Genomic DNA, 21,767 nt, shown 5'->3' with positions numbered 1-21,767 from the left:
AACTGCTATCTATCAAATTCCATATCTGGTTGGTGCATGTCGTGTCAAAGTGTAACTTCACCAATTTTACACATTAAAGTGTGTTTACAGGCCTGGAGTATAAAGTATAAAGCCTTTTGTGGCTCCAGAAGAAGCTGCATGTAATTTGATAAATTGCCTCCAGTGATGTCACTCCATGACTAAGATGAATTGTGGGTAATGTAGGTACCAGGTTTTGAAAAGGAAGAAGAATAGAAAAAGATGATATCTCTGGTTTTGCTGTACAGTTTTGATCATTTAATTCTAATTTGTTCATAATGAGTTTGGAAGCATTAGAATGGTGAACCAGTGAATTGATTTTCACAACCTGATGCCAACACTACCCACAATGCCACAGAGTGACACAACTGTAGCAGTTTATCAGATTACAAGTAGCTTCCTCTGGACCCACAAAAGGCTTTACACTACTTATACTACACTATTTTACATATGCAGCAGTACTCACCAAGACCTGCGAACATACTATAATGTGCTGAAATTGGTGGAGTTACCCTTTAAGCCCTTCAGGGATGTTCATAATTGGAATAAAAAGCCTGCCAGATTCACTTGAGTGAGATAACAGAAGAATGAGGAGGATGAAAACACAGAAGAATGTGAAATGAGTTATTTAAACTGGAAGAACGCCATGAGAGAAACACAGCCGTCTCCAAAAAACCATAAACCTTCACGCCCACCAAATCTTGTGCACACTTCCAGGCATCTTTGCTTTGCACGACTCTAACCCACTAATTCATGAACTCATGACATCCAGGCATGTGTGCTGCAGGCAAGTTCGGGCCTCATCTGATACTAGCACATTCCCATATTGAACCACTTCCTTGATATAAAAACTGCTGCCTGAACTGAACAGTCAAGGCATATTTATGGATGAAATGATGTGCATCAGATGTGAATTCATACTGTCTGTGGTATTCGTCTGGAATTTGCAAAACCACTCGAAACAGATGGCACAAAGCGGATGACACTTACAACCCTGATCCTAAAAATGTTGGGACGTCGTGTAAAAAATGAACTAAAACACGATATGCTATCACCTGTTAGCAGTTAGCATGCTCCTCACAGGTGTTTTCTGAACATTTAACAGTCTTTCAATGCCACTGTCCCAACTTGTTTGAAATGTGTTGCCGGCATCAAATTCAGATGATAAATATAAATATAAAATATAAATATAAATATATATGAAGCTGATGCGGTCAAACATTTAATTTTTTTGCCTTTATACTGTTTTCAGTTGAGTGTGGGTCAAAAAAGGACATAATGTTTGTGACAGCGGCCCAACTATTTTGAAATCAGGGACGCAGAGTAGAGCTTTCGTATCATAACTAAAAGAGCAATCAGACAAACGCAGGGTGAAATCTGGTCAAAGGTGGTTTTTACTTATGAATCTGGCACACATTTGTGCTACATAATTCTCTTACACTCAAAAAACAAAACAAAAAACCCAATCAACATCATAATTTTTCCCTAATATCCGCCCATCACTTCTTGCAATGCTGGAGCGTGTAGCATCTTTCACAGGCCATCGAAAGGCCGGCGACGAGGGGAAGAAACTCTTCAAAGCTCAACTTGTCATCTTTGTTGGTGTCCAAATCTTTCATGATGCATTCCACAGTTTTGGGGTTCTTCTGGTTCTAAAAAAAAAAAAAAAAAAAAAAGCACAAGCAGGTTCAGGGTTCAGTGCTTAAAAGTAAAAGCAACAAGTTATAGATGCACGTAGACTGATCGTACGTGTACACCGAGGAGGTTAGATTTCATAGAGGACAAGAGGATTCTTACTTTCAGGAATGTGGGTAACTCAGTCTCAACTAGCTTTTTAAATTCCTTCTTGCTTAGGTGCTTTCCATCGCCATCTTCATCGGCATACTTGTGGAAGAGGACGATCAGTTTCTCCATGCAATTTTCCAATTCAGACATGGCTGCAGACGGCAAGTGCTGAAAGATAGAGGGCAAGGGTTTACATTTCACAGGAAATACGCACTTGGACTTAAACATATCACTAGAACAGCTGTTCTAAGTTCATGTGCAGAATAATATTTACCACACAGAGAAGCACGATGAGTGACGCTCTGCTGTTTCATCTAATAACATTGCATCTGCGCTTCACCACTTACAACACCCTAACAGGCTACTTTACATAGCTGCATACGAATGAACTGTGAAATGGAACTTCCTACACATTTTTTACTGCCACTTCTCTTAAATGTAACTTAAATCTTCATTGAGCTACTGACATCGGGGCATTACCACATTCAGTTAAAGCAAAATGAAGTAGAACATGGCTTTTCATGCGATTCGGAGCACCTCAACAGATTCTGAATGCAACACCACCGTCGTGGATGCAGATCCCAGGTCTGTGGTCATTTGTCAGAAGTAATGCAGGTGCGGGCCAACTACAAACTACCACTACTACTGAAGTGACATGGTGCAAAAACATGCGATGGGGGGCTGAGTGGCTGAGAAACAGTTCACCCTTTGACGAGACACTGTGCCATCAAAATGATTATTTGAAGGTAAAAAAGAAAGTCTCATCATTTGGCTTTGACCTAAAATGCACTGACTCAAGTGCTATACTTATTCAAAAGTCCAAAAGTGCCCTCTTGGATGACCCTGCAGTAGATAAAACATTATGAATGCCCTCTTAGGTGCCTTTTCCTTTTTTATTATTTTTGCCCTCGCCCACTCAAACATCCTGAGCCCGACACTGGATATGCTGTAGCTTACTCTTGTTTGACAGATCAATGACAGAAGATATAAGGAACAAATCAATTTATATTCATTTGATTTATCATAATGAAAAAAAGAGCAAAAAAAAAAAAAATGTCCCACATCTTTACACCAATGTACCGTAATGTACATATTAGTGCATCAATAATGATAAGAGCAAAACAAATGGACACATTTTTGCTCTCTGCACATGTAGAACTTTGACTTCTGAACAGGCTGTTTCTTCCTCCATCCACCACAGAGCCCGTCTCATCCAAAACTAACATAGTGTTAATCAGGGCGTGTGGGTGTTGGTTCTCCTGGCGCTCAGAAAAAAAATTCTTTGGCTATTAAGACATTTTCTGGCACATAAACTCAAATCCTTATCTCAGAGCTGCCACTCCTTCCGCGTTTCCCCTCCCTCCCGTTTGCCCTTTTTCTGGAAGAGTTTCAAAAAAAAAAAAAAAAAGTCGAGGTGTACAGGATCTGCAGACAAAAGGATACTGAGACATTGAAAGCAAAGATAACAGGACCAGCCCCTCCTCGCCAGAAGTGGAAAGTCGTGCGTAATGCGCCAACAACGCCCCGAGCCCACCTAAGACTTCAAACTTAACTGAGAGGGGAAAAGCAGCTTTAGCATGAAGCCTACACGCCCCAAACTACATCTAGCAGCTGAGATGAACCGTCTAGCCTACGTTTTTTTCAGTCTTCACGATGATTTATCAGTTTTCTTTCTAAAACTCGGGCAGCTTCGAAAAGAACGCGAGACAACAGAGACAACAGAGAAGTGCGCGTTAAAATAACTTTCATTGGACTTACCAGGACGCAAAGAGGCAGAAGCTGTGGTTTGGTGGTGATCTGTGAAGAGTGCAGGGGCTCACCCAAACGTTTATTGTAGTATTTATAGTGGAGCCAGGCGACGCCCAATAAGATGGGAGGGAGAGGAGAGGGAGGGGTAGAGAGACACAGGCGCAGAGTAGGAGGGAGGGAGAGAGAGAGCGCAAATAACGTGGAGAAAGCCATGTGCAAATACCATCCCTGCCCATGTTTATCCACCGCAGGAGATACAGAGATGAATCCATATACTGTAGCTTTCACTTGCAGACACTTTCCCACCATACCAGGACACATGGGTCAAAGACTGTAGAGTTTTAACATGATGTCATCTCCAGACAGGAGTGCCCAGAACCAACCCATATCCAAAAAGCTGCTCAGATCTCTTCTCATATGAATCATGATCAAGTTTCAAAGTGGCAACAAGAGAAAAATGACTCAAGCTGTTAAAAGCAAGCCTGGGCCCATACTCCTGAGTCAGGGTGTTCAGGCAACATGCTGGTGCTTCTCCTACATGTGTTCCATACGTTTTACAAGAGACCACAACAATTGATCCAATTATATACAAACATTTCATTTATTTCCAGGCTGACTGATACACTTTGGTTAAAACAAGACAGTGGGATATTAAAGCCTTTATTTATCTAGGGAAGTTTCACTCTCTCTGACTGGAACACCCTGTTCATACTGATACAGTCACACCTGGAAACTGTCCAACACAACCACTGTGTGGGCTGCTGAGCAGCTCCGGCATAACTGTTGCTTAACGGCACCCCAATGACTTCCAACTTCCCCATCCGCATTTATCCTTCCGGCATGGGTTTTAAAGGTGTGTCACCCCTCAATGCCCGACAAAAACAATACAGAGAAAAAAATGTAACAGTTTGACACGACAATCCATTTTTCCAGCCAAAAGTGTCTCTCTTAGACAAGTGTGAGCAACAATCACGCAGCCTTCTTTGAAACAATGCCGTCACCTCCATGTTACTTCTGTGCTCACATCGCCAGTCACAGATCACAGTCGATATTGAAAGCTCACCACATGACTGTATCCTCTTTAAACAGCTGTTTTAGACTAAAGAACTATCCTCTGTGCATTACAATGATACCCTTCAGATATACAGTAGGGTCAAAAAGTCATGGCCTGGCATTGACTCAAGTTGACGCAAAACGTAAAGTAGGATAAACACCTCAGAGCTCTGCAAGAGCTACCTGAAGACCGGAAAAGACAGAGGAGTTCTGACTGACATCGATGATCCTCACCAACCCCAATTAACATGTATGGGGACACTCAGAGACCGGGGACGGCCAAGCATTCTCTGACATCATGAGAAGCTTAGTGGATCACCGTCATATGCTGCTGGGAAAACATGTGTCATCACGTTTCACATAAACTTGTGGAATCCATATCAGCTCGAGTGCATTCTGTCATCAAAAGGCAAATGGGGAACACACCAAACACTAAGAAAGACAACACCTGCCTGGACAAAGCCACCACTGTCTGCACACTGAATAAAATGTGTTTTACAGAATAAACACAACACGCATTCTTAGTCTTTTACAAAGTTTAATTACAAAATGAATTAAACAAAAAAGCAACTTAATGTGCTGCTGAATACACAAATAATACAAAGGGATGAATGAATCTCTTCGCAACCAGTGTAAAACGAGTGCTTAGGTTATCAGTGGAATGTAGATAGCTGTTTTTTATGGCCGTCCGAATTACCAGGAACATTTGTCTTTTCAAATAATGTCATCGTCATGATTACAAAGGTGTAATCACTGAAGTGATCATCATGTTTCAAGAATAATCTCCCAAGGTTGTGAAAAGAAACAATGGTTATGGATTTTTGAAATTACAAAATTAGCAACTACCATGTTGCTGTGGCCATGAGCACCTGGGTAATATTGACTGATTAACTGGATGCAAGTGGTACCCAACAGATGAATTAGTTCTTCCTTTTGCCTTTGCTGGCAGCCTTGGCGGGCGTGACTGCAGGAACGGCAGCTTGGTAGAGAGCTGCAGATACTTTGTTGATGTAGTACAGTGCGAAGAGGGAGAATATCAGGCTGGAACAGAAAGAAAAAAAGAGAATACAAATTATAAAATATAATACAATTAGAGGCTACTCTGTTGTTTGAACCTGAAATAGGAATTAGGGATCTGCAGAGGTCACATACCATGTGGTGACACAGACTCGGTGCACCAGACCAGAGGCAAACAGCGACAGGCACAGGCACAACAAAACTGGAGATCAAGAGAATGAATGACATAAGTGAGAAACAGAGCCTGGTTGATGTATTGAAGCTCCAATATTATGGATTTATCCCAGATAAAAAGGAACATGTTGTTTGAACATTCAATCACGGAAAAGATTAACTTCTATTAGGAAAGGCTGACATGGTGAAGTTCTGATATGCTTTAATGATCAAGAGTGCTGATGTTTCCGTAAACTGAGCTGATGCTTGACGCTTGACACGGTGAATTATATATCAAACTACTAAAGAGTTTGGTTTCAGTGCCGTCATCACTTACTCTCTGGGAATATCTTGGCTTGGAATCCCTTCCCAAAGATCAGGTTTTCCAGATTATTAAATGCCTGCAAATAAAATTAAGGTGGAAAACTCCTCAGTGGTGTCTGTACATTTACATGCACACAAGAAACCAGATTACTCAAAGAAATCTAAAAATGAGATGCAACATTTTGCTGGAAACAAAAGACAATGGGATTGGATGTTCATTATCAAAAAGCTGTTTTAAGCAATGCATGACATAATGAAGAATCTTGTAGTTTCATGATTAGCGATGTGAATGCAGATAGTCACAAATAGGATACAGTGAGGGAGCAGATGAAGAGGACTGAGCCCAGGAAACCTCCCAGGATGGTGAGCCACTCCGTAGATCCCAGCTGCTTACTGAACATCTGCATCCCAGCGAATACCAGCACTGACAGCAGACTGGACAGCACGAGAGAGGTGCCTGTGTTCACCGCTACAGGGCAAAGAAAATCAGCTTTATTGTATAAAGCCTTTCAAACACGGATGCAATCCCACGTCCATCAAAAAGGAGAAGTTAAACTAAGGTCTATACCAAGTCTCTACACACATGGAATAGTATGGTGCAGCAATACAACTCAAAAGCCTTCAGCTGCAAGTAAACTGATGTGAGTTTTCACCTGACTGACCTCATCAGAAATAAAGACATTTAATAAGAACACCTGAGAAGCAGGATGGATAACATGTACTGCAAAGTCTATTACAGATTAAACTACGGAGGGCCGAGTTTAAACGTACGAGATTTGGCCGAAGATTGTGTAAGCAAATTTTGGAAATACTTCCTGCTGCACAGCATGGTCATTTAAGTTGAAAATATAGTCAAATTAGGAATATAACAAACTAAAAAGTGCAGCTCAGACACCGAGCTCTTTATAAGGTAACGCCACGTCAGTGTTCGTTCATAAACGTTTCCGACAAATCACTGTTAGCTTTCAGCTACTCAACCCACGTTACCAGCAAAAATATCCGGCTAATGTAATGCAACTCATACACAGTTGAACCAAAAACTGTACATCTTCCTTGTTTAATCAAAGTGCAGGCGGAAAATAGTGACAACTGATTACTAACAGTTATCTGTTTCTCAACGTTAGCCTTAGCTAGCTAGCTTGACCATAGAAGCTAATATCCAACAGTGTATATGCAAATACAGCATAGCTTGCTAATATTCTTGAATGATAAATTATTCTTGCAATACATACCCATGATTCAGTGTCAAATTAGAGTCCTTATGATGAATAAGCGTTGAATTAGGTTGAACTGAGTTGAGACAGCTATTTGTCCCAGCTGTAGGAACTAAAATCCTCACTACCCGGACCAGATGACAGGTGGGACCGGTGGGCGGAGTCATTCATGGCGGAAGAGAAAGACAAACTTTTCTTTGCGGTTACATTTTTTCATTTGTTTTATGTCTATTATCATCTTCCTTTAATGTTTTCTTCTGCCGTTTTTTTTCTATAAGCGTTCAATAATTCTTAATTCTAATATAACATTTATACTATTTTTGTTTCTGACATAACAATTTTGTACACCATTTTTATTCATGTCTGTAGAATCAGGGTTACTATGCTTTACAAAGAGCCTGTGAACAAAGTAAAAAAAACTCCAAGATTCAAATGCTGGAATGGACACTGGATGAAGAACCTGGCTAAAAATATTGACGAAAGGGTTCAGAGCAAGAAAAGTAGACAACCATTGACTGTTTAATAAAATAATCTGTACAAAATGTTTTTGGGATTACAATAATGTTCACATAATTTTCATGGAAGTTTGACAGACTGACAGAGAACTGCAAACCACATCAGTGTTTGCTGACAAATGAGCACTTCCTATAGACAAAAAAGCTACAAGCGACATTCTGGCAAATATTCTTTCTAAATTAACCACTCTGGACAAAGGTGAACATAATGACACATGCCTTTTCTGCATCTATTTAATTAAAAAATATATATCTAATATATTAAAAAATTACAGATATTTCTATATTCCTTTGATGTTTGTTTGTGCAGTGTTTACACATTAAGTTAAACACTGTTTTTAAGCTTGTTACTCTGTACATTAGTAATGAATTGCAGCCTTTTGATACACTGAGACAGATGCTCACATCCACGCTTATTTGGAGAGCTTCACATCAGGATCGTCTTTCATAATGGCTTCTTCTTCAGTCCAAAAACAGCTATAAACAGAAGAATCTCCACAAAAGCAGGTAGCACACTAGAGGGACAAACAGAGAGAGAGAGAGAGAGAGAGAGAGAGAGAGAGAGAGAGAGAGAGAGAGAGAGAAAGAGTATTTACATACATTAAGTTTATATCACTTTGGTCTCCAAAAGCTAAAACATGCATGCACACATAGAAACACACCAACCTGCAGATGGCAAAAATAACCCAATATGTCCAGCATTCCCACTTCTCAAAAACAAAGAAAGACAAGGATACTGACGCGCTGCAGTGAACAGCCAGTGCTGGGGGTAACATCTGTCAGGGAAATAACACTATTTGAAAAACAGACATGAAGTAGCCTACCACATATCCACTAACCTGCAAATGGCAAGGATCCACCAGTAGATGTCACACTCCCACTGCTCAAAAAGAAAGAAAAGTAGAGCCACTGAGGCACTGGCATGGACTCCTGTCGCTATGGTAGACAAGATTTGGAGTCATGGAATCACAACTCAAGACTAGAATGACTTTCCACCATCACTTGTGTCTTTTATACTTCGAGACATTTGGAGGGTTTCTTGAAAGTTAGATTATTTAACATCAATTTCCTGGGTTATGTTCAGGATCAACTCCAGTCCAAAATAAAATCCTACCTCCAGGAGGTAGATGTCACTGCACTTGCTGCTCTGATCTCATGCCTTATCTTTTTTTGTGGACGTTTCTTTTCCGAACATTATATTTTTGGCATATTTGCCTTTATCAGACAATTGGTAGTTCAGAGAAGTTAAAGAGACAGAGGGACATAGCAGGCATCAAAAGTCTTGGGATAGATGTTACGATCATGTGCGGTGACTATTCAGCCACCTGGGCACTCAACAGGATCTAATTTGACAGACATGTATGAATTTCCTGCTGAGTTCCACTGTTGATGGATATTAGTTTCTGTTCACCTGTACAGGCATACATCATCATTAACGAACGACCAACAGTGTCGGCATGAAGGATACAAAGAAGACCTTGGCTGCAGTTGAACATGGAAACTCCAGAGAAGAACCCAGCCAGCTCTATACCAAACAGACCGAGGGTGACCGCCAGTGCCACCACCAACCTGAAGCAAAGAGAGACATATTAGAGGGTTTGTCTATTGGCTTTATATCATGTGTGTGTGTCTGTAAAATGTTTTCGTACTTCCTGTCTTCATCGTCATACTGCTCTTGCGTGAAATCCAGAGGCAAGCAAGCCCTCACGTTGTTTTCCTTCCAGACAAACAATTCAAACAGATCAGTATAAACCATACAAAAAGTCTCGAGAAATACGATGATTTATTTATTTATTTTTTTGGTTCGTTTTATTTTGCTCAATACAGTGTATGTTTTCTAAAACAACTGCATAGACACATAATACACTTCAACCCAAAAGACTTACACACACTACTACTAAGAAAACAGGAAAGGAGGAAATAAATACATTACCTGCTCCAAGATGCAGTTAGTATAGACATAAACTGACACCACACTGTGTATTGTTATCATATGACTTAATTTTAATGCAGGTGTCTTACTTACCCTCGACCAAAAGATGGTGATAACGATAACAAGGTGGGCTATGATGGTCAGGAACCGCGCAGGAACAAGGTTGCCGACAGCCGACATATTAGCGACAATATACTTAATCAAACAATGCGAAAATAGCGTTCTGCAATTTAAATTAGCCTTGCAACTTAACGTTAGCTTAGCTAAACTGGTGTCCGTATTTTGGTCGCTTAGCTGCAGTCCGGTAATTAAGCTAACTTTAGCCAAGGCTAACACTAACAAAGCTGCTCGACGGGAACATATCGCAACTTCAACTAATATTCATTATTAGCCTCAACAAACACACATACTGCGTTCATATCGCCGTGCCATAAGGCGGTTGCTACAACAACCGACAACACCAACTTGAAGTCGGTTCATTCATAATTACACCCCGATTAAACACCAACCTCTATACGAAGGTTCCGGGCACGGACACTAATTGAAGGAGGACAGTTTGTGTTCTTCCTGCACAACACTGCCACCCGACGGCAACACGGAAACTGGGCCACGAACAATTTGGCATATGGACAATTGGACCTCTTAAAAACATGACAAGAGGCTTATTTTGCGAAACTGAGCTGCTGCTTTTCACAGCACGTTTTAACCTTTTAAAAACACCATGCATCGACCGTTATTAGCCCATCACGGTGAGACAGCAAATGATGCTTTAATGCGGAAAAATAAAACATATTAATATAAACGACCTATTGCTGTAACACACTAATCACTTTGAACAATGTTATGCGAATCGCTCCTTGGGCAATGCGGCTGTTATATATCCTAAAAACCAGACCCCTCCATCCATCCATCCTCCCCTCTCCCCTCCCTCCCTCCCTCTTTCTACAACGACCCGACTCGCAGCTCCGACACAGACACAGCAGATAATCGGAGTGTGCGCAGCAGCACACAGCAAGCACAGAGACCAGCCGACTGCACATCTCCAGTCGAGGCCCGGGGTCTCCTGTCCGCGGTGCGGCTGACACAACCTGCCTCTGGTTTTACCTCATTTATTTGTGTCACAGGGACGCTGGCATCGTGGAGCAGGCATGGCAGAAGAGGAGTTACAAACCTTTACCTCTATCATGGACGCATTGGTTCGCATTAGCGTGAGTGTGACGCTTATTTTATTACGCTATTTATTTCAACCACGTGTGCTGATGTGAAACCTTCAATCACAATCATATCTTAATCCCCCCATTTCGTATTTATTTACTTAGCCAGTTATTTCCTTTCGATGCGTCTGACTGCAGAGGTTGAGGGAATGTGGGACATTAATTTCCTTTGGAATATTTTTTTTTCTTCCATCAGCTGAATCGCAGAGATTTTTTCGGCAGAGCTCTGTCACGGCCGGTGGAAACATAAAAGCAAGGCCACAAACATCCTAGCGTGCACACACAGCCCGCACATTGTGGCAGCAGCAGATGAAGCAGTGTATGATTGATGCTTTTAATCTGAGATAACATGTTGTCTGACGGTAGCTTCAAATTCTTGCTCTCCAAAGGCCGCATGCGATGAGAAGGCAGAGGTGGTGGTGATGATGCGCGTTGTCATAGAAACGGGATGCTGCGTTTTAGTGGCTGCATCAAGTCGGCCTCCACAGCCAGCTACACAAACTGAGCAGGGAACCAACCAAGAGCTATATTTATTTTTATTGATTAGACACGTTCCCCTTTCCTCCTGGAGGTGTCCAGCCGCACCGCTGTATCCTGTGCCTTTCTCATGCTAAGCTAATTCTACGTCTTGCCTTTCTCATGCCAGAGACCAGCTCACACCTGAAGTCAGAGAGAGCCATTTTTTCCATGTTTGCCCCTTTTTGTGCTCTCTGTATATCCCACACCAGCCTACGTAACCAGCCTCTGCCGCAGCTCCCCCTTCTCGATCTCGACTCCTACACATCTCACATACATTTGTTTCGGGTCACAGGAGGCGCAGAACGTAAAACGCAGTGGATTCCTTATTTATTCTGGTGATTCAGACTTTATCGAATCTGACTCCTCATCCCTCGTTCTGCTCCTCTCCTCTCTCCAGTCCAACATGAAGAGCATGGAGAAGGAGCTGCATTGCCCCGTGTGCGATGAGATGGTGAAGCAGCCCATCCTCCTGCCGTGCCAGCACAGTGTGTGTCTGCTGTGCGCCGCCGAGGTGTTGGTACAGAGAGGTTACCCTCCCCCGGACCTCCCTCCAGAGCCCAACTCACCGGCCTCCACGCCCAACACTCGCTCCCCGCGTCAGACCAGAAGACCGGCGCCCCGGACCCCTGACCGCCTGGAACGGGTCCTCAGAACAGGTGGATGAAGGATGCGTGCAGATTGTGTGTGTATGTGTGTGTGTGTTTGGTTCAACTGATTATCTTAGCATGAGGCCACCTTAAAAAGTGACATCATCATTTTAAAAATGCAAAGATGAGGTGGTGTGGTATGACGCCGCTGTCCTGTTAACATCTGAGTTTCACGGGTGACAGCAGTGATGTTGCTGACACATCAGTATCCTGCTGGGCATCCAGAGCTTTATGCAGTCATGTCATGATTTATTAAGGTGCATGTAGAGCAAAGGCCACAGAGGCAGAGCGAAGTCGAGGAGACGGAAGAGGCAGAGAGCATCTGTCGAGCAGGTGTTTTCAGAGTGTGTGTGTGGAAGCTGATACTGTGAGGTAACCTAGATGAATATGTGTAGGACAAGTAAGATTTTTGCTTTTTACCTTTTCCCCACAGTCTCATAGAGTGTCTCCACGACCCCATAAACATATTCCATTCTGCAAACACTCATGTCTTCCTCCTCTGTATCTCTGTCCATGCGTCTCTCCCCCTGCTTCACCTCTCCCATACACACCTGCGTCCTTGTCCCAGTGTGCGGGACATATCCAGGGCGGAGGCGGAAAGATGTGGCCCATCCCCCCATGTTGTTCCCATGTCCTTCCTGTCAGGAGGATGTGGAGCTCGGAGAGAAAGGCCTGACAGACTGCCTTCGCAACCTGACACTGGAGCGGATTGTGGAGAGGTATGCATATGCACCAACACCACAGACACAGTGTACAGGTGTTGTCAGAGCGAACACCGCCGCCCCTAAACACGACAGTGATGATGTCGCATCAGACGTAAAGTAATCACGGTTATAGAAAAGAATCCCTTTAACCAATCCTGCAGGCAATGAAGAAAGGCAGCGAATGAAGGGCTTAGTCAATACTGCCGTACGGATGAGACAGGAAATCATTTGCTGGAAGGAGTTTCAGTGATGAATCTTTCCTTTACTCCTGATCCAAGGCTAAGCCTGAGAGCAGATTGCAGGGACAGCCTAAAAAAACTGCAGTGTGCTGCACAACAACAACAGCAGCACGTGGGTGAAACGGTTTTGCCAAAGTTTGGGCGGAGGAAGTTTGGAGTGGAGTTCTCCTCATCCTCCTTTTAACGTTCAATCATCCCCCTCTCTTATCAGTTTGGATAGCAACGATCAAAGGGAGAGCGGGCACGTTTAAAAAAAGAAAAGTGCTGTGAGATGAGGAGAGAGAGTTATGGGGATAGGCAGTTTCGCACGCAGCAGTTTGATGAGTGCAGCTGCTCCCTCCCCAGGCAGTGGCTGTGTTGGTCGGGAAAGTGTGACGGTGCACGTTTTACTGCGCAGGATGCACTAACAAGGCAGCTGCTGGTGATGTATCCAGGTCAGGCTGTTGCAGTTAGACTCTTAACTACTGAAAAGGGAGCAGGTCAAAAACTCGGATGAGCTCAGTCCCTCTCTTTTCGTGCATTGGAAGGCCCAGTGTGTCAGATTTATGGGCGGAAATGAAATGTGATATTCATGATCATGCTTTCATTAGTGTATGATCACCTGAAAATATGAATCGTGGTAATTTCATCACCTTAGAATGAGCCTTTTGTACCCACAGGGAGCGTCTCCTCCTCAAACACTGTGTTTCACAGGCATGTTTATACAAATACTGGCTCTAGAGAGGGCCTCTCACATTTTATTTTATTTTTTTTTTCATTTTTAGAGGCCACCACTGAGAAGTCTGAGAATAGTTCACTTAGTTACAGTCAACATCCTCACCACTAGATGGCACTAAATTCCACACAATGGACCTTTTGAAAGGAGCTGTCTTTTCAGCTGTGGAATTCCTTTAGGCCGTCTCTTATCTCCGTCTCCCCCTGTCTGCCCTTCAGGTACAGGCACACAGTGAGCCTGGGCAGCGTAGCCATCATGTGTGGCTTCTGTAAGCCTCCTCAGTCTCTGGAGGCCACCAAGGGCTGCGCTGACTGCAAGTCCAACTTCTGCAACGAGTGTTTCAAACTCTACCACCCCTGGGGAACCCCTCGAGCTCAGCACGAACACATTCTGCCAACGAACAACTTCCGGCCAAAGGTTTGCCCCTTGTTTTGTTTTGTGCATCATATAGTGGCTTCTCTTCTACTGTCGTTGTGCCTTAATCCTCCCCTGTGCTCTAGGTCCTAACGTGCACAGAGCACGAGCAGGAGAGACTGCAGTGGTACTGCCGTAACTGCCAGAGGTTGCTGTGCCCACTTTGTAAACTCCGTCGGGTCCACCACGGACACAAAGTGTTGCCTATTGCACAGGCCTACCAGGCCCTCAAGGTGAGTTTGCATGTGGTCTGTTTCGACTGTGTCAGGACCTGATATCAGCAGCCCCGAGATGTCAACTTTTTTCTTTTTGTCCTACAGGACAAGGTCACCAAGGAAATGAACTTCATCCTGGCCAACCAGGAGACAATACAGAGTCAGATCTGTCAGCTGGAAGATGCCATCAAGCAGATGGAGGTGAACCATCTTTCCTTTGTTTCATACTGATTTTTTCTCATACCGTATCTTTGAACGGGTATAACTGTGCTGATTTGCTTTTTCTCGTTTCAACAGAACATGTGACACTTGACACCCTGACACCAATAAAAAAAACATGCTGTGGATTAGAAACTATCTTTTTTATTGGGCTGTTGTACAATATGAATCCATCCCCAGTCTATCCAGCCAATTCACGTTAACTACAGTTGCACCTGAATGGACAGATAGTATAAGTGGGCCCTCTAGAGGCCTGTCACTCTAGTGTAATGACACACTTCTGTGTTTGCAAAAGCTAATACAATGTTTCGGTGTTCCTTATTCCTAATCTGCTCACTCGTTGGTGTCCCCTCTCTCCAGGCGAACAGCGCAGTGGCCCTGCATCATCTGACCCACTGCATCCGAGAGCTGGGAGCGGCGGTAGCCGAGCGTCAGGGCGCGCTGACTCTGGCCCTGGAGGGATCCCGCAGCAGGAGGGAGGAGGCCCTGTCCACCCAGGTGTCAGAGAGGCGAGGCCTGATGGAGCACGCGGGCCTGATGGCCTACACACAGGAGCTGCTGAAGGAGACGGACGCACCCTGCTTTGTACAGGCTGCCAGGGTCACTCATGCCAGGTTACACACAGTTTACTTTTTCAGCTTAATCGTCAACTTAGATTTGGCGTTGTGATTTTTTAAGAGAAAAAAAGTCAACATTATCTGATTCCGGCTTCTTAAAAGTGAATGTTTTCTGGGTTCTTTACTCTTTCATGACAGTAACTGAGATATCTTTAAGTGTTCGACAAAACCATTTTCTGATTTTATAGGCTAAACAACAAACCAGTCAGTTGATAATTACTTCATCGTTGGTTGCCCTTCATTTATTCCCTTTTTTTTTTTGATTTTCTGACTTGAAATGTTCTGTGTGTCTGTCCCCCTGCAGGCTGGTGAAGGCCATAGAACACCTCCAGTGTTTCACTCTCTCTGCTGATCCCTCCTTCAGACATTTTCACCTCGACGCAACCAAAGAAGTCAAGTCAATCCAAGGGTTGGCGTTCATACGTGGTAGGCACCTTTGCGTTTCTGATATGATCCGTGTTAAAGTGAAATGTCTCTTCATGATGGTAAATTAAAGGAGCCTCCATCTCTCTCCCCGCAGCCCCTCTGGCTCCAGTCATCGACACTCAGAAGACACTCGCGTACGACCAGCTGTTTTTGTGCTGGCGCCTCCCTCAGGACTCGGCCCCAGCTTGGCATTTCTCCGTTGAATACCAGCGACGGGCAGGAGGATCTGCAGCCATGTGGGGCGGCGTCAGGTCCCCGAATGCGGCGACAGCGTGGCTGCGTCTGGATGAAGTGAGGGGAACCAGCGCTGTTGTTGACCGGCTGCAGATAGACAGTGTGTACGTGCTCCGAGTGAGAGGCTGCAACAAGGCCGGCTATGGAGAGTACAGTGAAGAAGTTTACCTCCACACTCCACCAGCGCCTGGTATTAATTTTTTATTTTTTTTTACATTTCATTCAGTATACCTCATTAACTCGCCTTCTTTCTTTGTTTCCAATACAGTTTAACTGAATTTATGACTTAATAATCCTGCTCAGAACTTTTTTCTCAATTTCTTATTTTGCATTGGTAAAAATTCAGTACTTTAAGTTGGATATTTATCCAGTTTCATTTTTCAGTTCAATTACTAATCTTGATATTTCTTTTCTCTCCATCCCTTCATTTCCCTTTTCCCATTTTCTTTTTACTTTGTGTTTTAGCTTCTGCACCAAACCTTCCTTTTTCTGTCATCCATTCCACTTTCATCCCGGTCAGACTCTCTCGGCTTCTGTCTTTCTTGCTCCAGGTCTGTCCTTCTGCACTTTAATCGACAAATCATCTTTACATTATTTCTTTTGCTGTCATTCCTTCACATAAAATCATTCAATCAAAGTTATATTATCTGACCAGTTGTAACAAAATGTAGATACACCGAATGTTACCTTTGCTCTATGGTGAAGCCACTACTTCCGACTTTTCCTCTCGAGTACACCTTCTGTTTCTTGATCTTCTTGAGTGCTTCCTTCATTATGTGTTCAGACTTGCTGTAGCCTGACTGTCCCAGCTCAGGGATCTAACCCCTCCTCCCTCCTGCCTCCTTTGCATTACCTCCCTCGCCACCTCTCCCCCTCTTTACCTCACCTCTCCCCCTCTTTCCCTCCTGGTATGCCTCCTTGTTCCATCCTCGCAGTGTTGAGTTTCTCCTTGGACTCACGCTGGGGGCTGCACTCCGACAGGCTGGCGTTGGGTAAAGGCCAAACGTACGCCCGCAGCGTGCCAGGCATCTCCCTCCTGCAGGCCGCCGACCGCACACTCACATCCTGCCACCTGACCTCTGACCTGCTGGTGGCGGACGTGGCTGTCACTCAGGGTAAACACTACTGGGCGTGCTCTGTGGAGCCTGGCTCCTACCTGGTGAAGGTGAGAGGGATGCATATTGATCCGTCGCTTTGTTTTCCCATATATCAGTTTGACCTTACATCCTGACACAAAATGGGCTGCGACCAAAGCTTCCTATCTGTCTGACTCTCTCTCCTGCAGGTGGGAGTAGGGCAGGAGACTAAGCTACAAGAATGGTTTCATCTCCCTCAGGACATGGCCAGCCCTCGGTAACTAAATCTCACTCTCTTAAATGTACACTTCAGATGAATTCTCGCCCACAAGGCCAGTTTTTGTTTCCCATGACAACAAATCTAACACACAAATGCAGAAAATACTCACAACACTGTCACACTGATTGATGACACAGAACACGTGATGATGCTCACACCCACCTAAACAGAGGTTTTGGAGCCGTGCCACATTTGTTTCTCTCCACATACTTAAAGCGACATTAATCAGTTCTTCATCGATCATCTGGCCACTCGGGGCAGTGGAACAACCTGTAAACACAACATTGACAAAAGCATTAGTGCAGCTTCAGAGCGTGTGGGCCTAGTGAATAGTATGTGCTGTTAGTGCATCCTGTTCAGTAAACAATACACCTTATCCTGTATGTATTAGGTGTATGTGGTGTTTAGTATCATCTAGCTGTGAAGTTGCAGATTGCAACCAACTCAACAGCCGTCGCCTCATTCTCCCTTCCAAGCGTGTAGAGGTTTGGTTTGTCTGTTCTAGGAACCCTTAGAAACATGGTTGAAGGGGATCCAGTCCTTCTGAGGATGTAAAAGGCTCATTTTAAGATAACAAAATTGCGATCCTCAGTTTAAGGTCATTGTACACTTATAAAAACATAATTGTGAACACACTGATAGATAGGAAATGTTAAACTAACGTACCAGAGGCTTAGAGTTATTGTATTTTAGATATTGAAAAATGATTATACGCGATTCGTGACCATGAGTCTTAATTTTGTGTGATTTTACAGAACACATGTTAAAAATGATGAATGTACACCTGACAATACTGATGTAGATATACTTCAGATGTAGATTTATTATTTCTGCCTACATACACACGATCCTCCAAAGGTGGCTGTCAAACACTTGATAAAAGATGACAAAGTGTTGACAGATGGATAACAGCGGCAGGTTATTAGGTTTACAATTTAGCAATAAACTTTATTGTCCAACATTTGCTTTCCACTCACTTTCACTGCTGTTGTTTCAGGTGTCTTATGACTGCGTTATCTCTACAGTCATGTTTGTGCACAGGCACAGTCTTCATGTGCTAAACTTGCGTAACAAAACTGTAAAATGTAAAATAATCTAAAAGTATGTAGTGAGTGCAGGCTACAATCAGGATGAGGGGACAGACTCTGACCCTTGATAATATCATCACTGTGCTACTTTGTTTTTAGCTTTCAAAGCTTGTGTTAAATATAAATGTTATTGTAGTTGTGCTTAAAGGCGAGCATTGCAAGTATAGTATTTCACATCCTTAGGTCGTACCATATTTAAGTATTAAGCCATGAGTTGTCAGTTTTAAAACATTACAGACATTTTCCTCCTTTGCTTGGTTTTCTTGTATACGTCCTCATTTCTCTCCTTCCCTCCGCCTCCCGCCAGGTGCGACCCGGACAGCGGCCATGACAGTGGGGCGGAGGATGGCCAGGACTCCCCTCCCTTCTACTTCCTCACAATGGGCATGGGCAAGATCCTGCTTCCTCAAGGACACGGCCACAGTCAGAGCCAGGCAGACAGCCACAGCCAGGGAGGAGTCCACTCCCACAGTAGCAGCCATAGCAACATGCCTCACGCTCACACTGCTCCTTTGCCACCCCGACTAGGAGTGTGTCTGGACTGCGACAAAGGACGCGTCACCTTCTGTGATGCCCACTCGCTGCGGATCATCTGGGAGGGACATGTGGATTGCTCAGCTCCGGTGTGTCCGGCCTTCTGCTTCATCGGCGGAGGGGCCCTGCAGCTGCAGGACCTCGTGGCCAATAGGAGCATCGAGGAGCTGCCGCCACGGAGGGTGACTATCCAGACACGTGCGACAAATCTCAGCAAATAAAGTGCGGAGAGACGGCGGTTCACTTAGTGTTCAAGGTTACTCTCATGTCTGTAGAGTTAAAGGTGGTTTATATTCACCAGTTATTGTGAGTTGATAATTAATTGCCTTGATCCTGTTGACTTTAATACTTGATATAACTGTAACTGCGAAATCTGGTTACGCTTTTCCTTTATAATGTGATTCTTGAGATCTGACTTATTTTGCATTTGCACTTGGCCTGAAAATATTGACTCTCTTTTGGCTTCATTTATTGAATATTTTTTCCTGCTTTCTTTCTCCTCAACTTTGCAATGCTCCTATTGACTTTGTGGCTGAAGTGATTTTTAGACTATGCAGAAATCTGTTGTGAGGGTGAGCTAAACTACGGAAGCCCTAAATGGTCATGGGACAAACATATACGTTCCTTTGTTGTCCTGTGGTAAAATGTACAATTGTATTTGTTTTCTCGGGATCACAAGTTATTTATGTCAAGTTATTAAAACAAACTGTTTTTCCGGAGATAATGAGATCATTTTCTTGAGATCTCAAGGATGCGCACGTATGTCATTATCACAAGATAACAAATCTTGTTTTCCCGAGATAATAAGATAATTTAACTTGAGTGTATGACTTTATAAGATTCATAAGAGTGGACCATTACACACACAGTTTTCTGTGGGCTGAGTTTTGGGAGTCTCAAAGCAAAAAACATAAACTTTTTATGATTTTCTTGCCATTATTAATGGGTACTCCTTAATTTGACACTTTCAGCGTAAATCAGTCACTACACATGCAGGCACGCCACTGCTGATGTGATAAGAGGGAACAACCTTTTGTTTTCTTGTGATAACAGATTAGTTTATCTCATTATCTCAGGATAACAAAGCTCATTTTCTTAAGATCTCAAGAAAATGATATCGGCAAACCAACACTTGCTGTCCCGTGATTATGACATAGATAACTTGTGCTATATTGACAAAACAATCAAATTTAACTTGTTTTCACAGGGAAATGGAGGAAATAATACGTTCCACGCATGATCTTTTAGGGCTTCCATACTAAACAACTCTATTACAGGTAAAAAAAATAAAAAATCTGTTTGCAGCGTAAGAAAAATCTGCCCTCCCTTTACACTTGTCTTTGTCCCAGAATGATCGGACAACAAGGGTTGCATGCAAGTGTGACTAGGATTCATAACTATATGCAGTTAACAGACTGTCATCTTATAAAAGCACCTCAGATGTACTGTATGTCGAATTTTATATCTTTTTAAGTAGCCTCAACAAGTGTTAACGATGCATTTATGATTCAGAATAACAGAACGTGTACGGGTGTTGAATCGTAAGGTCTGCTGGCTCATGTCAGGATCACGTGTCTCGGTGTCTCAACAGTCCCACTTGGTATTTTATACAGTCGCTGTTTTGCATTTCAAAAAGGGTTTCGTGTGGCATTACAACTGGTGAACATTGCTAACAGTTGCCTCAGTGTTCTCACATGACAAGAGAAATCCAAGTAAAAAAAAAAAAAAAATAATAATAATAATAATAATGTGCTCATGATGTTGTTTGACCTGTTAATACATTTCAGTGTTTTACATTATGACAGAGTTAAACATGTCAGTGGCCTACTGGTCCGGTATTAAACTGTGGTGTTTGAGTGATTTGCACAAACATAATAATGATGAGATGTGAACCAGATAAAGAAGGATAATGAGCAAAGGTCTATTTTATGAGCTCCGGTTGACTTTAAATTAGACTTTTTTTTTTTTCCCTATATATCTTCTTTTTTCTAACTGACAAGTGACAGTAGCTGATTTACTTATTGAACAAGCTGATTCACAGTTTTTGTTTGGGGAATGTAACATCCCAGTTGTGTATCATTTGAATGCAAGAGATTGTCTAAATTGTAATATTTTCAAATCGACAGGCTCAGACTGTATTTTGATATCTGATATTCCTGATGTGTGTTTGTGTGCCTGTGTGAGCTCTGGCTGTGACTTTCATGCTTTCTGTTGTTGTGTGTGTATGTGTGTGTGTGTGTGTGTGTGTGTGTGTGTGTGTGTGTGTGTGTGCGTGTGTGCGTGTGTGCGCGTGTGTGCGTGTGCGTGTGTGTGTGTGTGTCTCCTGTCTAGACTCTTGTTACAGCACAGCACTTGAATGACTTAAGACCGTAGCATTACAGAAATCAGAATCTCTGAATTTAGAGTTATCCTTGCTGGCAGAATGTTTCTATCATGTCATGAGAAAAACAATAAATGACTCATAACTGTAACATGGAGTGTCGACCATGTGATATTATTGTAATACACCTGAGACAGAAACCTTTTATGTTGTTTTTATTTTTTTAATGTATGTTTTACATCAAAATGCATTTGATTACATCCAATGACTTTCAGAAGTGGAAGTAAAGAGGGAAAAAGGCAGAAAGAGGTTTGGGGAAAAAAGATACTCAATGAAATTGCTGGTTGCAGTTGCATAGATGTTATGTAGTTTTGGGGAAGACATTTTAATCATAATAATTTGGGGTTTTTTCATCCCGTTTTACTTTGTTTATGGACCCTGCCACCTTTTGTCTTCCAACAGTGTTCTGGATATCTTATTTTCTTCTGAGGATAGTTTTGTTTATTCAATTATAATGAACATCAATATTCTGACTTTGAGATTTT

The 21,767-nt window shown here is 42.9% G+C and overlaps 4 protein-coding genes across 5 annotated transcripts; 1 reads left to right on the top strand and 3 right to left on the bottom strand.

The window, feature by feature from the left end:
* Positions 1–1,394: 1,394 nt before the first annotated feature.
* s100a10b (S100 calcium binding protein A10b) lies at positions 1,395–3,780 on the bottom strand. The gene is made up of 3 exons (XM_037074599.1): positions 3,562–3,780; positions 1,816–1,971; positions 1,395–1,670 (listed from the first exon to the last, which is right to left on the bottom strand). The coding sequence occupies exons 1-3, from the start codon at positions 3,763–3,765 to the stop codon at positions 1,518–1,520; spliced, it is 513 nt and encodes a 170-aa protein (XP_036930494.1). The 5' UTR covers positions 3,766–3,780; the 3' UTR covers positions 1,395–1,517.
* Positions 3,781–5,123: 1,343 nt separating this feature from the next.
* krtcap2 (keratinocyte associated protein 2) lies at positions 5,124–7,490 on the bottom strand. The gene is made up of 5 exons (XM_037074602.1): positions 7,332–7,490; positions 6,414–6,568; positions 6,113–6,176; positions 5,758–5,824; positions 5,124–5,646 (listed from the first exon to the last, which is right to left on the bottom strand). Exons 1-5 carry the CDS (start codon positions 7,333–7,335, stop codon positions 5,526–5,528), a joined length of 411 nt encoding a protein of 136 aa, XP_036930497.1. The 5' UTR covers positions 7,336–7,490; the 3' UTR covers positions 5,124–5,525.
* Positions 7,491–7,809: 319 nt separating this feature from the next.
* tmem107l (transmembrane protein 107 like) lies at positions 7,810–10,627 on the bottom strand. Of its 2 annotated transcripts, none has more exons than XM_037074601.1 (5): positions 9,855–10,627; positions 9,478–9,545; positions 9,297–9,397; positions 8,495–8,591; positions 7,810–8,343 (listed from the first exon to the last, which is right to left on the bottom strand). In XM_037074601.1, exons 1-5 carry the CDS (start codon positions 9,939–9,941, stop codon positions 8,274–8,276), a joined length of 423 nt encoding a protein of 140 aa, XP_036930496.1. In that variant the 5' UTR covers positions 9,942–10,627; the 3' UTR covers positions 7,810–8,273. The 2 variants fall into 2 exon arrangements, with proteins under 2 accessions (XP_036930496.1, XP_036930495.1); XM_037074600.1 differs by lacking the exon at positions 8,495–8,591 and adding an exon at positions 8,668–8,764 and having other exon boundaries at positions 9,855–10,554.
* Positions 9,318–21,355, top strand: trim46a (tripartite motif containing 46a). Its single transcript, XM_037074598.1, has 13 exons — positions 9,318–9,424; positions 10,886–10,969; positions 11,892–12,150; positions 12,710–12,860; positions 14,018–14,216; positions 14,300–14,446; positions 14,534–14,629; positions 15,008–15,261; positions 15,569–15,690; positions 15,785–16,114; positions 16,860–17,089; positions 17,210–17,277; positions 18,676–21,355. The coding sequence occupies exons 2-13, from the start codon at positions 10,910–10,912 to the stop codon at positions 19,121–19,123; spliced, it is 2,364 nt and encodes a 787-aa protein (XP_036930493.1). The 5' UTR covers positions 9,318–9,424; positions 10,886–10,909; the 3' UTR covers positions 19,124–21,355.
* Positions 21,356–21,767: the final 412 nt, after the last annotated feature.

This window comes from Acanthopagrus latus, chromosome 17, assembly GCF_904848185.1.
Source record: "Acanthopagrus latus isolate v.2019 chromosome 17, fAcaLat1.1, whole genome shotgun sequence".
Classification (NCBI taxonomy): domain Eukaryota; kingdom Metazoa; phylum Chordata; class Actinopteri; order Spariformes; family Sparidae; genus Acanthopagrus; species Acanthopagrus latus.
Note: the sequence above shows the minus strand (reverse complement) of the source record. Positions and strands in the feature narration are given on the sequence as shown.

What these genes read in the sequence shown, in the direction of transcription:
- s100a10b (XM_037074599.1), bottom strand. Translation starts at nt 3,765, where the DNA reads ATGGCTTTCTCCACGTTATTTGCGCTCTCTCTCTCCCTCCCTCCTACT. An exon ending in TTCTGCCTCTTTGCGTCCTG is followed by an intron (nt 1,972 to 3,561) that starts GTAAGTCCAATG and finishes TCTATCTTTCAG; the next exon opens with CACTTGCCGTCTGCAGCCAT. An exon ending in AGTTACCCACATTCCTGAAA is followed by an intron (nt 1,671 to 1,815) that starts GTAAGAATCCTC and finishes TTTTTTTTTTAG; the next exon opens with AACCAGAAGAACCCCAAAAC.
- krtcap2 (XM_037074602.1), bottom strand. An exon ending in TCTTCATCTGCTCCCTCACT is followed by an intron (nt 6,177 to 6,413) that starts GTATCCTATTTG and finishes TTTTATTTGCAG; the next exon opens with GCATTTAATAATCTGGAAAA. An exon ending in CGAGTCTGTGTCACCACATG is followed by an intron (nt 5,647 to 5,757) that starts GTATGTGACCTC and finishes TTTCTGTTCCAG; the next exon opens with CCTGATATTCTCCCTCTTCG.
- tmem107l (XM_037074601.1), bottom strand. Translation starts at nt 9,941, where the DNA reads ATGTCGGCTGTCGGCAACCTTGTTCCTGCGCGGTTCCTGACCATCATA. An exon ending in TCACCATCTTTTGGTCGAGG is followed by an intron (nt 9,546 to 9,854) that starts GTAAGTAAGACA and finishes TTTGTCTGGAAG; the next exon opens with GAAAACAACGTGAGGGCTTG. An exon ending in GTTATTTTTGCCATCTGCAG is followed by an intron (nt 8,344 to 8,494) that starts GTTGGTGTGTTT and finishes TTGTCCCTCTAG; the next exon opens with TGTGCTACCTGCTTTTGTGG.
- trim46a (XM_037074598.1), top strand. Translation starts at nt 10,910, where the DNA reads ATGGCAGAAGAGGAGTTACAAACCTTTACCTCTATCATGGACGCATTG. An exon ending in CTGGAGCGGATTGTGGAGAG is followed by an intron (nt 12,861 to 14,017) that starts GTATGCATATGC and finishes TCTGCCCTTCAG; the next exon opens with GTACAGGCACACAGTGAGCC. An exon ending in AGGGTTGGCGTTCATACGTG is followed by an intron (nt 15,691 to 15,784) that starts GTAGGCACCTTT and finishes CTCTCCCCGCAG; the next exon opens with CCCCTCTGGCTCCAGTCATC.